The sequence below is a fragment of the Heteronotia binoei genome, chromosome 20 (assembly GCF_032191835.1).
Source record: "Heteronotia binoei isolate CCM8104 ecotype False Entrance Well chromosome 20, APGP_CSIRO_Hbin_v1, whole genome shotgun sequence".
In the NCBI taxonomy this organism is placed as follows: Eukaryota; Metazoa; Chordata; class Lepidosauria; order Squamata; family Gekkonidae; genus Heteronotia; species Heteronotia binoei.
Window position 1 is genome coordinate 23,791,340 of NC_083242.1, and position 12,144 is coordinate 23,803,483.

General features: G+C 48.0%; 1 protein-coding gene across 1 annotated transcript in view; it reads left to right on the plus strand.

The window, feature by feature from the left end:
• VWA3A (von Willebrand factor A domain containing 3A) overlaps window positions 1-12,144 on the plus strand; it is a 71,382-nt gene that overhangs the window by 43,891 nt on the left and 15,347 nt on the right. Inside the window, exons 27-30 of the mRNA XM_060261040.1 lie at window positions 174-318; window positions 3,490-3,634; window positions 4,731-4,882; window positions 7,108-7,234. Of these exons, the coding sequence (XP_060117023.1) occupies window positions 174-318; window positions 3,490-3,634; window positions 4,731-4,882; window positions 7,108-7,234 (569 nt within the window). The remainder of the gene's footprint in view (window positions 1-173; window positions 319-3,489; window positions 3,635-4,730; window positions 4,883-7,107; window positions 7,235-12,144) is intronic.

Genomic DNA, 12,144 nt, shown 5'->3' on the forward strand with positions numbered 1-12,144 from the left:
CTCACAGGGTGTCTGTTGTGGGGGAGGAAGGTAAAGGAGATTGTGAGCCGCTCTGAGACTCTTGAGTAGAGGGCGGAATGTAAATCCATTGTCGTCTTCTTCTTCTTGTTGTTAAAGTGAAGCCATGTCAGAACATTACATGCTTGCTCTTTTGGGGGGGGGGAGGGAATTAGGAAGCCGCCGATTGTTTGGGGTGGTTTTGGAAGCCAACGTCTGCATCCTGATCGATACCTCTGGATCCATGGAACCGTCTTTGGAGCAAGTCACCCAAGAGCTGACCTCCCTCATCTGGGAACAGCTGAGGACAAATCAGGCCAAGTAAGGAGGCTGTGGGGGTGGTCAAAAGAATCAATTTTAATTTTGCTTCTAGTGAACACAAGAAGAACCCCCCTTTGGGGTGACGGGGTGCAAAAGACAGCTGTGAAAAAGGGGGACAGCAAATGCCAGAGAATGAAAGGAATGCTGCCTGGGAGGGCTGCCAGCCTCCAGGTGGCGCCAGCGACAACATAACGTTTCTATAGGCTCTGCGTAGTTACCCCATAACTGTCACAAAGGTACCAGATTTAAAGTGTTAATAATTTCAGACTTCAGTTCAATTACGATGAAGTTCATAGAGTCTTAAAGTGCACAGTAGCTGATGTTATCACTCTTCAGTGCCGTAAAACACTCTCAAATGTACAAGTGCAAAGTGGAAAGAGCAGTAACAATTCCTTCAGAGAAGACAAGAACTCCCTTTTAAACATAAGGTCAGAGAGCAGTCACCATAAGCATTCTTGAGGCCCAGCCAAATCAGGTCAAATCAAATTCCTTAACTTGCATGCTTCGTTAAATATCCAACTCAGTCTTCTTTCCCAGCGCAACTCCACGGTGTAAATCGGTCATTGCATATTCTGTCTTCCAGTCCTCTCTTTTCTCTTATGATGTCAGCCGGCCTTAGGAGGACCTCGTTTCACCTGTGGCTTTATTAAGATAAATATTACCGCTAAGGTCTTGGAATCTTTCATAAAGTAAATACCTCAGTGGTAATGTTTTATGGCAGGGGTGGCCAACGGTAGCTCTCCAGATGTTTTCACCTACAACTCCCATCAGCCCCAGCCAGATGGGAGTTGTAAGCAAAAAACATCTGGAGAGCTACCGTTGGCCACCCTGTTTTATGGTACTGAAGAGTTATAACATTTGCTACTGTGCACTTTAAGACAGACTGTTCTACGTCACCATGGTTAAGTGTGCGGACTCTTATCTGGGAGAACCGGGTTTGATTCCCCACTCCTCCACTTGCACCTGCTGGCATGGCCTTGGGTCAGCCATAGCTCTGGCAGAGGTTGTCCTTGAAAGGGCAGCTGCTGTGAGAGCCCTCTCCAGCCCCACCCACCTCACAGGGTGTTTGTTGTGGGGGAGGAAGGTAAAGGAGATTGTGAACCGCTCTGAGACTCTTCGGAGTGGAGGGCGGGATATAAATCCAATATCATCTTCTTCTTCTACCGAAGATATACAAGATTAGCTATTGTGCACTTGAAGACGCTATGAACTTAATCATTGTTGAACCCAAATTAAAAGCACTTCAAATTCTAGTATTTGGTGCCTTTTTGAATTGTTATGGGGTAAACACTTAGAACCTATAGACATATTATTTTGTTACTGATTTGTTGTTGTTCAGTCGCACAGTCAAGTTCGACTCTTTGCGACCCCATGGACCAAGTCACGCCAGGCCCTCCTGTCTTCCTGGTGTTGATACCACAGTCCTTTTTCTATTTTGGCTTTCACATGTTTGTTCTGTGGTTTCTCTCTGTTGCCAGCCTCCAGGTGGTGGCTGAAGATCTCCTGAGATTACAAATGATCTCCAAGCGACAGAGATCAGTTCACCTGCGGAAAAAACACACCTGCTTGGGAAGTTGGACACTGGCCTTATGCCCATTGAAGTCCCACCTGTCCCCCAACCCCACCCTCCTTAAACTCCATCCCCAAAATCTCCAGGTATTTTCCACCCTGGAGCTGGCAGCCCCACTGCCCACACACAGCTCTGTGTTTATGTGTGAATGTGACTAGCTGTGCTGAGACTAGGAAGGCAGGCATTCCAAGTGGATAAGAATGAACCTCTTTTGTCTCTAGAGCGCAAGTCATTTCCATATAATCCCCTTAGGGCAGGGGTGGCCAACGGTAGCTCTCCAGATGTTTTTTGCTTACAACTCCCATCAGCCCCAGCCATTGGCCATGCTGGCTGGGTCTGATGGGAGTTGTAGGCAAAAAACATCTGGAGTGCTGCCTTTGGCCACCCCTGCCCTAAGGGGTTAAATAATTGCATAGCTTTTTCATGTTATTTATAAATGATATTCATAATTTTTGGAGTCAATCATTTCTGTAGTAAGTGTTTGCGTTGTTTTCCTGGCTTGTCAAATCGCATACAGGTGTGTTGAAAACTTGTTGGTAAGTGTACCTTTAAAATATTGCTTGTGGTTTAATGTACGTTGCAGTAATACGCCTTGGGAACGGTATTGCGTGCTTGTATTAGCTTCAGTCTTTGCCCTTGAGTGGTGAGTTGCTTGTAATGATTGCTAATACGAATTTTGTATTGAGGTTAAGTAATGTTGTTGAAGATGTACATGTTGGCTTTATGTAGCCATTGTGAAAAACAACTTGTTGGGTATCCCTCTTTGATGAAGACGGTGGAAACGGTGCAACAAGCATCCTGCCGGCTCCAGGCTCCGTCAGAGGGACGTCGGGGAATCTTCAGATACATTCCTTTTGGAAGATAAATCTGCACAAGCACTTTGTAGCACTAAGCACTTTAAACTATTTGTTCTGATGTAATTGTGCTTAGATGCGTTTTGTAAATTAATTATATGTACTTACCTTACGATACTACTTATTGAAATGGATCGTGACAATCAAATACTTTGACGTTTCACACACTAATAATTACAAGAGAATTTATGATTGTATTCATTATTTGTCATGGTTTTCCTTTGGGTTCACTTCCATATATCAGCCTTTGGCAAGAGTGAGAGTCCAGTAGCCCCTTAAAGACTAACCAAATTTGCATGAGCTTTCGTGAGTCCCTGCTCAGTTCTTCAGATAGGTCTCTGAAGAAGTGAGCAGGGACTCACGAAAGCTTCTACCCAGCCACTAATTTTGTTAGCCTTTAAGGTGCTACAGGACTCTTGCCCATTTCTCCTGCAACAGACAAACTAACACAGCTACCTGTCTTGATCTATCAGCGTTTGTCAAGATATGGATGAAGGGAGCCTTGATTCTCAAAAGCTTATACCCTGGAAATCTTGTTGTTTCAGTCTTGTTGGACCCAAGTCTTGCTGTTCTACTATGGATCAGCACAGCCACCTACCTGAAACCAGCTTTCTCAGAAATGTGAAAGAGCAATTTCTTCCCATGGTGTGTTTAGCATCAGATGCTGAAAACTAAGGCCGTAGATCAGGAGAACATGAACACTTGACTTTGTTTGGCTCACTGAAAGAAATGTGTCACCCTTTTCAGGTTCAATTTGATAAGCTTTGCAGAAGATGTTATGGCATGGCAAGAATGCCTGGTGGAGGCCACGGACGAAGCATGCCACGATGCCGTGCAGTGGGTTTCCACATTTCGGGCACACGGGAATACATCCATCCTCAAGGCTTTGCAGGTGGGTTATATTAGACATGCGGCCCCGTGGCGCAAAGCAGCAGTACTGCAGTACTGTGGTCTGAACTCTCTGCTCACGACTTGAGTTCGATTCTGGCGGAAGCTGGATTCAGGTAGCCGGCCCAAGGTTGACTCATCCTTCCATCCTTCCAAGGTTGGTAAAATGAGTACCCAGCTTGCTGGGGGTGGGGGGAAGTGTAAAAGACTGGGGGAGGCAATGGCAAACCACTCCATAAAAAGTCTGCCGTGAAAACGTTGTGAAAGCAACGTCACCCCAGAGTCGGAAACGACTGATGCTTGCATAGGGGACCTTTCCTTATATTAGACAAGACCATTGTATAGGAGCTGGCGTGGGCATCCACGTGAGAGAGACCCATCTCGCTTCCAGTCCTCTTTTATAGATTTGCATACTAATGGATAAATGGAGCCTCCAAGTTCAGAGGCAGTGCAACTTTGAATAACATTTGCTGTGGAAAAGCTGTGGCATCCACACCCTGTCTGTTGACCTTTCAGTTGGTCGCTGTGAGAAACATGATGCAGGATTGTATGGACCATTAATCTGATCCAAAGGGCTTTTTTAAGCTACAGCCCTTTGGAAGAGGATATAAGAAATCAATTGGGAGAGTCAGATCTTGTGAATTCCTTTCATTCTTGGCACTTTCTTTCTCTCTGCTTTTGTAAAGCTTTTGTGGGGTAATGTGATTAAGAAAGTTTGGAGTGTGAGTGGAAAAGGTGTTTCTTTTATCTCTGCATGGTTTTGCTAACTGAAACTCCCCCCCACCCTCCCCACCACCTCAAAGGCATTTTCCTCCATGTATTCCTGTCAAGAGAGCGCCAAAGATAATTTTGGAGACTGTGTAGATTTTAGGGGATATTTAGTTTGTATGTAGTAGGGCTGAATTGAATGTTAGATGGCAAACAATTTTTTCAGGGACTGTTGCACACTGATCCTGCCAAGAACAAAATGCATTTTTGGGGGGGAAGGTTTATTTTGTTTATTCATTCTCTGATTTGCATCTCAGCTATGTACCAGTTGGTGCTTAGCACGTTCTGTTTCATAGGCTGATGTTTCAGTTAACGTTATTCTGCTTTTCCAGAGAGCTTTCCATCTTCATGGTGTCGAAGCTCTGTATGTTCTGACAGACGGGAAGCCAGACACCAGCTGCACGCTGATTCTACAAGAAATCGAAATGCTAAGGAAGCAGCGAGCGGTTCCCATCCACACAATTTCATTTACCTGCTCTGACAGGTGAATATTGTTTTGCTGAGAAAAGTGACACATAACAAAAAAAAGTTAGAAGAAGAAGATGAAGATATTGGATTTATATCCCGCCCTCCACTCCGAAGAGTCTCAGAGCGGCTCACAATCTCCTTTATCTTCCTCCCCCACAACAGACACCCTGTGAGGTAGATGAAGATATTGGATTTATATCACGCCCTCCACTCCGAAGAGTCTCAGAGCGGCTCACAATCTCCTTTACCTTCCTCCCCCACAACAGACACCCTGTGAGGTGGATGAAGATGTTGGATTTATATCCCGCCCTCCACTCCGAAGAGTCTCAGAGCGGCTCACAATCTCCTTTACCTTCCTCCCCCACAACAGACACCCTGTGAGGTGGGTGGGGCTGGAGAGGGCTCTCACAGCAGCTGCCCTTTCAAGGACAGAGTCTCAGAACGGCCTACAATCTCCTTTACCTTCCTCCCCCACAACAGACACCCTGTGAGGTGGGTGGAGCTGGAGAGGGCTCTCACAGCAGCTGCCCTTTCAAGTACTACTCTGTGAGAGCAATGGCTGACCCAAGGCCATTCCAGCAGGTGCAAGTGGAGGAGTGGGGAATCAAACCCGGTTCTCCCAGATAAGAGTCCGCACACTTAACCACTACACCAAACTGGCTCTCCAAACCGCTACACTAAACTGACTGTAGGTTTGACAGAGGGAAGAAATGTCCATAAAACTGCTCATTTATTTCTCTCTCTCATTTATTTACCCTCTCCTTCCTTCAGGGAGTGCAGGGCAGTGTACACAGTTCTTCCCTCCCAGTTTGACAAATTATGATTCTTGATTCTCAAGTACTCTTCTCCCCCTCCCCCAACCCCTCTGTGCATGACATGCTGAGGTAATCTGAACTGTTTTTGAAGGGCTACTTTTCAATAACTCTTGTAAACTGTGTAGATTTTTAAAATGTTATCCAGGCTTATTGCTACAGACTGCCAAAACAGTGCTCTAGCACAAAACAGTGCTAGTTATCCCTTGCCCAACTCATATTAATTCTAAACCAGGATTTATTTATTCAAGTAGACCATTCAGTTTGGTCCATTCGGTTTCCCCCTCCTGATTGGCCCAGGCTAGCCCACGCTCAACAGAGCTTGGAAGGCAACCTGGGTTGGCCCTGGTTAGTGCTCAGGTGGGCAACCACCAAGGAAATCCAGGGTTGCTACGCAGAGGCAGAAAAGGGCCAGCCACCTCTGAACTGCTCTCACCTTGAAAACCCTACGGGGTTGCCCTAAGTCAACTGTGAGTTGATAGCAAAAAAAAAAAAAATCATCAATTTGATGGAGTGGGTGGAGGGTCAGAGCACGATGGGTCCAAATCCCCATTCAGCCACGGGAATCGCTGTAAGAACATAAGAACTTAAGGGAAGCCATGTTGGATCAGGCCAATGGCCCATCCAGTCCAACACTCTGTGTCACACAGTGGCCAAAATATATACACACACACACTGTGGCTAATAGCCACTGATGGACCTCTGCTCCATATTTTTATCTAACCCCCTCTTGAAGCTGGCTATGCTTGTAGCCACCACCATCTCCTGTGGCAGTGAATTCCACATGTTAATCACCCTTTGGGTGAAGAAGTACTTCCTTCTATCCGTTTTAACCTGACTGCTCAGCAATTTCATTGAATGCCCACGAGTTCTTGTATTGTGAGAAAGGGAGAAAAGTACTTCTTTCTCTACTTTCTCCATCCCATGCATAATCTTGCAAACCTCTATCATGTCACCCCACAGTCGACATTTCTCCAAGCTAAAGAGCCCCAAGAGTTTTAACCATAGGGAAAGTGTTCCAAACCTTTAATCATTCTAGTTGCCCTTTTCTGGACATTATCCAATGCTATGATATCCTTTTTGAGGTGCGGTGACCAGAATTGTACACAGTATTCCAAATGAGACCGCGCCATCGATTTATACAGGGGCATTATTGCTGTATGACTTTGGGCCAGCATCACCTACCTCACACGGTGGTTGTGAAGATGACATGCATACTGCCCTGAGCTCCCTGGAGAAACGGCAGGAGAGAAAGTTACTAGATACTATTTCTCCTTTCTATGCCCCAGAATGCCCAAAGTGACTTATGAGAAAGGCTCACCAGCAACAGAACTCTGTCATAGTAGCTAGTATATCATCGTCATCACAGTAGACTGTCTTTGGGGAAAGTATTCCAAAACACTTCTTTGCTCTGTTTGGCCTTCCACAGAGGAGCCAACGACTTCCTCAAGAAGCTGGCTTGGCAGACTGGGGGACGCTACCATCGGTGCCACGCAGATGAGGACGGACAGTTGGCAGCCCACCGGATACTGACGGAAGGCTTCAAAGATGAAGATGTACATTCAGTTGGAGCATTGCTGCATGCTGGATTTCTTTTTAAAGTCACTCTTTATTCCAAAACAAAGTGGGAGTCCAGTGGCACCTTGAAGACCAAGGAAGTTTTATTCAAAGCGTGAGCCTTCGTGTGCATGCACACTTCCTCAGACAAAGTGATATAAAACTTATCATCCATACATATAAGACAGCAAGTTTGTTATTTAATACTTTGAGAAAGTTGCGCCTACACACAAAAGCTCATAGCTTGAATAAAAAAATCATTGGTCTTAAAGCTGCCCCTGGACTCCCACTTTGTTCTGTTGCTGCAGGCCCCCCCCCCCGGCTGCCCCCCCGGCAGGCTTCTCCCCACCCCCACCCCGTTAAATCACAACTATGTTCTGTTCTTTTTAATTAAGGATGACAATAACATGCACTTCCACCCCTCGTTTAAATATCTAACGGTCCTGATCTTCTTCGTGGTCTCTGTGCAGTCCCACACATGGGTTTTCCTATCAGGACGAACCCTACCTCGGAGATTTTAAATAGCTAGCCTAGGCGTTATTTTTGGCGCGCACTCCCTCCCGCTCTGGGGAGCAGGCATCCACTGCGCATGCCTGTAGCGCGAGGGAGGCGCCCAACCCACTCAGTTTCTTTCCAACCGCCGCCCGGGATAGTCCTACCTCGTTGCGCTCCTCACTTACCTCAGATATCTAGCCTTCGTTTTCCTCAAGTTTCCTCTTCTTTCATCCTTCGCTATTTCTTCATATTCTTATCTTCAAAAAAAAAAAAAAAAAAAAAGATTTAGATAAATATCTTCCCCGCTTTTTCCTCAGACCTCCCTTCCCCCACCCCCACCCCCCCCCCGGGCGTATGGAAGGAAGGGACAGTAAAATAACTTTCAAAAGGTGCTCGCGCTGTAGGGCGAAAATCCCTACATCGGACGGGCATTCGCTTTGCTTGTTCTGTTTGGGAGAATCCCATAAAGTGGACGCCTGTGCGCACTGCCTTCAATTTTGCAAACAGGCGCGAAAAAACAGAGCCGCTAGACTCAGAAGCCACTTAATGGAGTCTGTGCTCCAGCCTGATATGTCGCAATCTTCGTCAGCAAGTAAGTCGCCTCCCCTACTGACTCCCCAAGGGGACGGCGCAAGGTCGGCAGCTTCAGTGGCCATTGCTCCCAGCAAGCATAAGTCCGGCGATGCCGCGAAAGCCGGCGACGGCGCGAGAACGTCAGAACAAACGGCCGCGGCGACTAAACCAAAGGGCGGGAAGCACACTAAGAAACATAAGCATTCCGACCCGAAGGGCCAGAAGGATTCGAGAAAACCGTCCGATCCGAAGGCTCCGCGGAAACCGACAGACCCGAAGGACCCGAAGATTCCGAAGGACTCGAGAAAATCCTCCGAACAACAGAATGAGCCTGAGACACAATGCGAGCCTTCCACTCCCGGATCCGACACCCAGGAAGTGACCACCCCGGCTACGGAGTCGCCGCACCAGCAGACGGAAGAAGTTATTCCCATTCCGTCCCGATCCCCTTCCCCGCATGGATCCATGCTAGACCCTGCGCTGGAGCCGATTCGAGACCCGCAACAGTGGACTCGACACCACATCAATCCTAGATCGTTCCGCGATATGTCGAATCCCATCCAGCACAAACATGATGCTTACAGGTACTTCGATGCGCATCGGTTCCCAGCCAGGTCTCCCAGCATGGAGAGATATAGGTACCATCATGCGCGTTTCCCGGAGAGATCCCCTAGTAGAGGGAGGGACCGCCATCGCTACAACCCGAGATCTCGGTCCCCATCCATGTCCCCGAGGCGACGCCATTATGCTTCAAGGTCTCCTTCCATCGAATCCCATGCATGCTGCGGATACCATCATTCTCGGTACCGAACCGATTATCACATGAACCCATCCAAGGAAGCGACTCCTGTCCAACGGAGCAAGCAACCACCGAGACAGCCGTCTCCGACTCCTTCCACTTCGACTTCTAAACCTAGGGGTGCGATTCCAGTGGAACCCAAAAGCACGACTCCAACCAGACCGGACCTACCTGAACCCGAACCTGACTCTGATGCTGAATCCGAAGCTCAATCATCGGATTCGATACAGTCCATGTCCCCTGGGTCCCCTGCTTCAGATATCGCCAAGCCCGCGGATTTGTCACCTTCCGAAGGGGCAAAGACATACCTGGACTTGATTGCCAATATGGCCTCTGCACTTAACGTAACTCTGACTTCGGATGCACCCAAGGTGACAGACGTGGTACACGACCTGGTGCACTCAGATTTACCTGCTGGTTCCTTTCTGCCGATGCTGCCGGTACACCTAGAAGCCATCAAAGAAGCTTGGGACAACCCAGCCTCCATTCCCCCGACTTCAAAACGAATCGAATCCCTTTATAGGATCCAAGCACCGGATTCGAAATTTTTATTTAGCCATCCAGCACCGAATTCTCTGATAGTGCATTCATCTTCTAAAACCAAACAGACCCGCCACCCGGTACCCCCTGAGAAGGAAGGCAGGAAGTTAGATACTCTTGGAAGGAAAATGTATTCAATCTCGACGGCAACTGCCAAGATCAACAATTACCTAGCATACTTCGCCGCGTATTCCCACAATATCTCCTCCCAACTGAATACGCTAGTCTCTGCCCTGCCTGAGCCCTCCCAGAAACAAGCCTGCAAGCTACTTCAGGAGCTCAACAGGATTTCAAAGCAACAGATAAACACCATCCGTCACTCTGTGGGGTGCACTTCCAAGGCGATGGCCGCCTCCATTGCCCTAAGGCGACATGCTTGGCTTCGATCCTCTTCGTTGCAGCCTGATCTAAAATTCAAGATAGAAGACCTTCCCTTCGATGGCCAAGGTCTCTTTAATGCCACAACGGACGATATACTGTCCACCGTGGATGACAGCCGCAAACGAGCGAAAAGATTGGGGGTAGCCCAACAGCAACAACAACAACAGAGCTATAAGCCCAGATCATGGAAACCAACCCCCTTCAAACGTTCCAGATCCCCTCGACAATCTGAATACTGGAAACGTAAAGCTCCTCCTCCAAAGCAATCCTTTAACCAGAGACAGCAGAGACCACAACCACCTAAAAAGGCTGCATCTTCATCGAAGCAGTCTCTTTGACTTTCTACCTCTACCACTTCAGCACGTCTCCAGGCTTCTTCCATTTCTCGACAATTGGCAACAAATAACCACAGACAAATGGGTTCTGAACATTATTTTGAGGGGCTACTCCATAGAGTTCCAAGCACCACCAAAAAGACATCATTTTGTTTCCACTCCCCCATCACCTTCCCTTCAGGAAGAAATAGACACCTTAACAGCCAAAGCGGCTATAGAGCCTGTCCCAGTCCAGTATCATCGGACAGGTTTTTATTCCAGGTACTTTCTAGTCCCGAAAAGGGATGGGGGACAGCGCCCGATTCTGGATCTAAGAGCCCTAAACAAATTCATCCGCCACAGAAAATTCAGAATGATCACCTTACAATCGATTCTGCCATTAATCCCCAGAAACTCCTGGATGGCACTGGTAGATTTACAGGACGCATACTTCCACCTGACAATACACCAATGCCACAGGAAGTTTCTGCGTTTCGCCGTTGGCAACAACCACTACCAGTTCCGAGCTCTGCCCTTCGGACTTTCCACGGCACCACGGACATTCACAAAATGTATGGCGGTTATTGCAGCGTACCTCAGGCAACGCGGCGTTGCAACCTACCCATACATAGACGATTGGCTCCTTGTGGGAGCTTCAAGGACACAGTTGATGAAGGACATTTCCATCACACTTGCGCTCCTAGCAAACCTGGGCCTCCAGGTCAATCATCAAAAGTCACACCTTACCCCAACTCAAGACATTCAGTTTATTGGGGCTCGTTTGTGCACCACGGACCACAAGGCGTATCTTCCTGTGGACAGGATATCCTCCATTCAGACGCTGGCCACACAAATAATGCAACAACCCAAACAAGCGGCCTTCAACATTCAGCGCATGTTAGGACTTATGGCAGCCACAACGGCAGTTCTGACACACGCAAGACTACGCATGCGAACCCTACAAATCTGGTTCGTCCGCGCGTTTCGACCCCAACACCAATCTCAAGGAACGGTCCTCACTGTTCCGAGCCACATCCTCCCTTCGCTCGAATGGTGGACAGTTCGAGCTCACCTGCTTGCGGGAATGCCCTTTTTACGGCCAAGTCCATCAGCAGTGGTTACAACAGACGCCTCGAGATGGGGCTGGGGAGCTCATCTCGACGTACTCACGGTCCAGGGGCAATGGACACCGTACGAACAGTCGCTCCACATCAATTGCTTAGAGCTTCTAGCTGTTCACAGAGCGTTAAAATCGTTCCTTCCATCTCTTCAAGGCCTACACGTACAGATCGCCTCAGACAATGTGGCGACGGTTTTTTATATAAACAGGCAAGGAGGGACAGCATCCACCCGCCTTTGCAAAAGAGCAATGCACCTGTGGCATTGGAGTATTGCCCATCAGATTCACCTCACTGCGGTACATCTTCCTGGCATACAGAATGTTCAAGCGGACAGACTGAGCAGATATTCCATCAACGACCACGAGTGGTCACTCCACCGGTCATACCTTCTGCCAGTATTCCGGAAATTCGGAACTCCGTCAATAGATGCGTTTGCTGCACCAGACAATGCACAGTGTGCGATCTTTTTTATGAGAGGTCCGCCCTCACAACAGTCTGCAGGGGATGCCTTCATACAGACGTGGACCGGTCCACTACACTTCCTCTTCCCTCCCTTTCCGTTAATAACACGGTGCATACAGAAAATTCAACTGGACAACACAGATTGCATTCTCGTGACGCCATGGTGGCCACGTCAGCCATGGTTCACAACCCTTCTCCTCCTGTCAGAAAGCACTTACCATCAC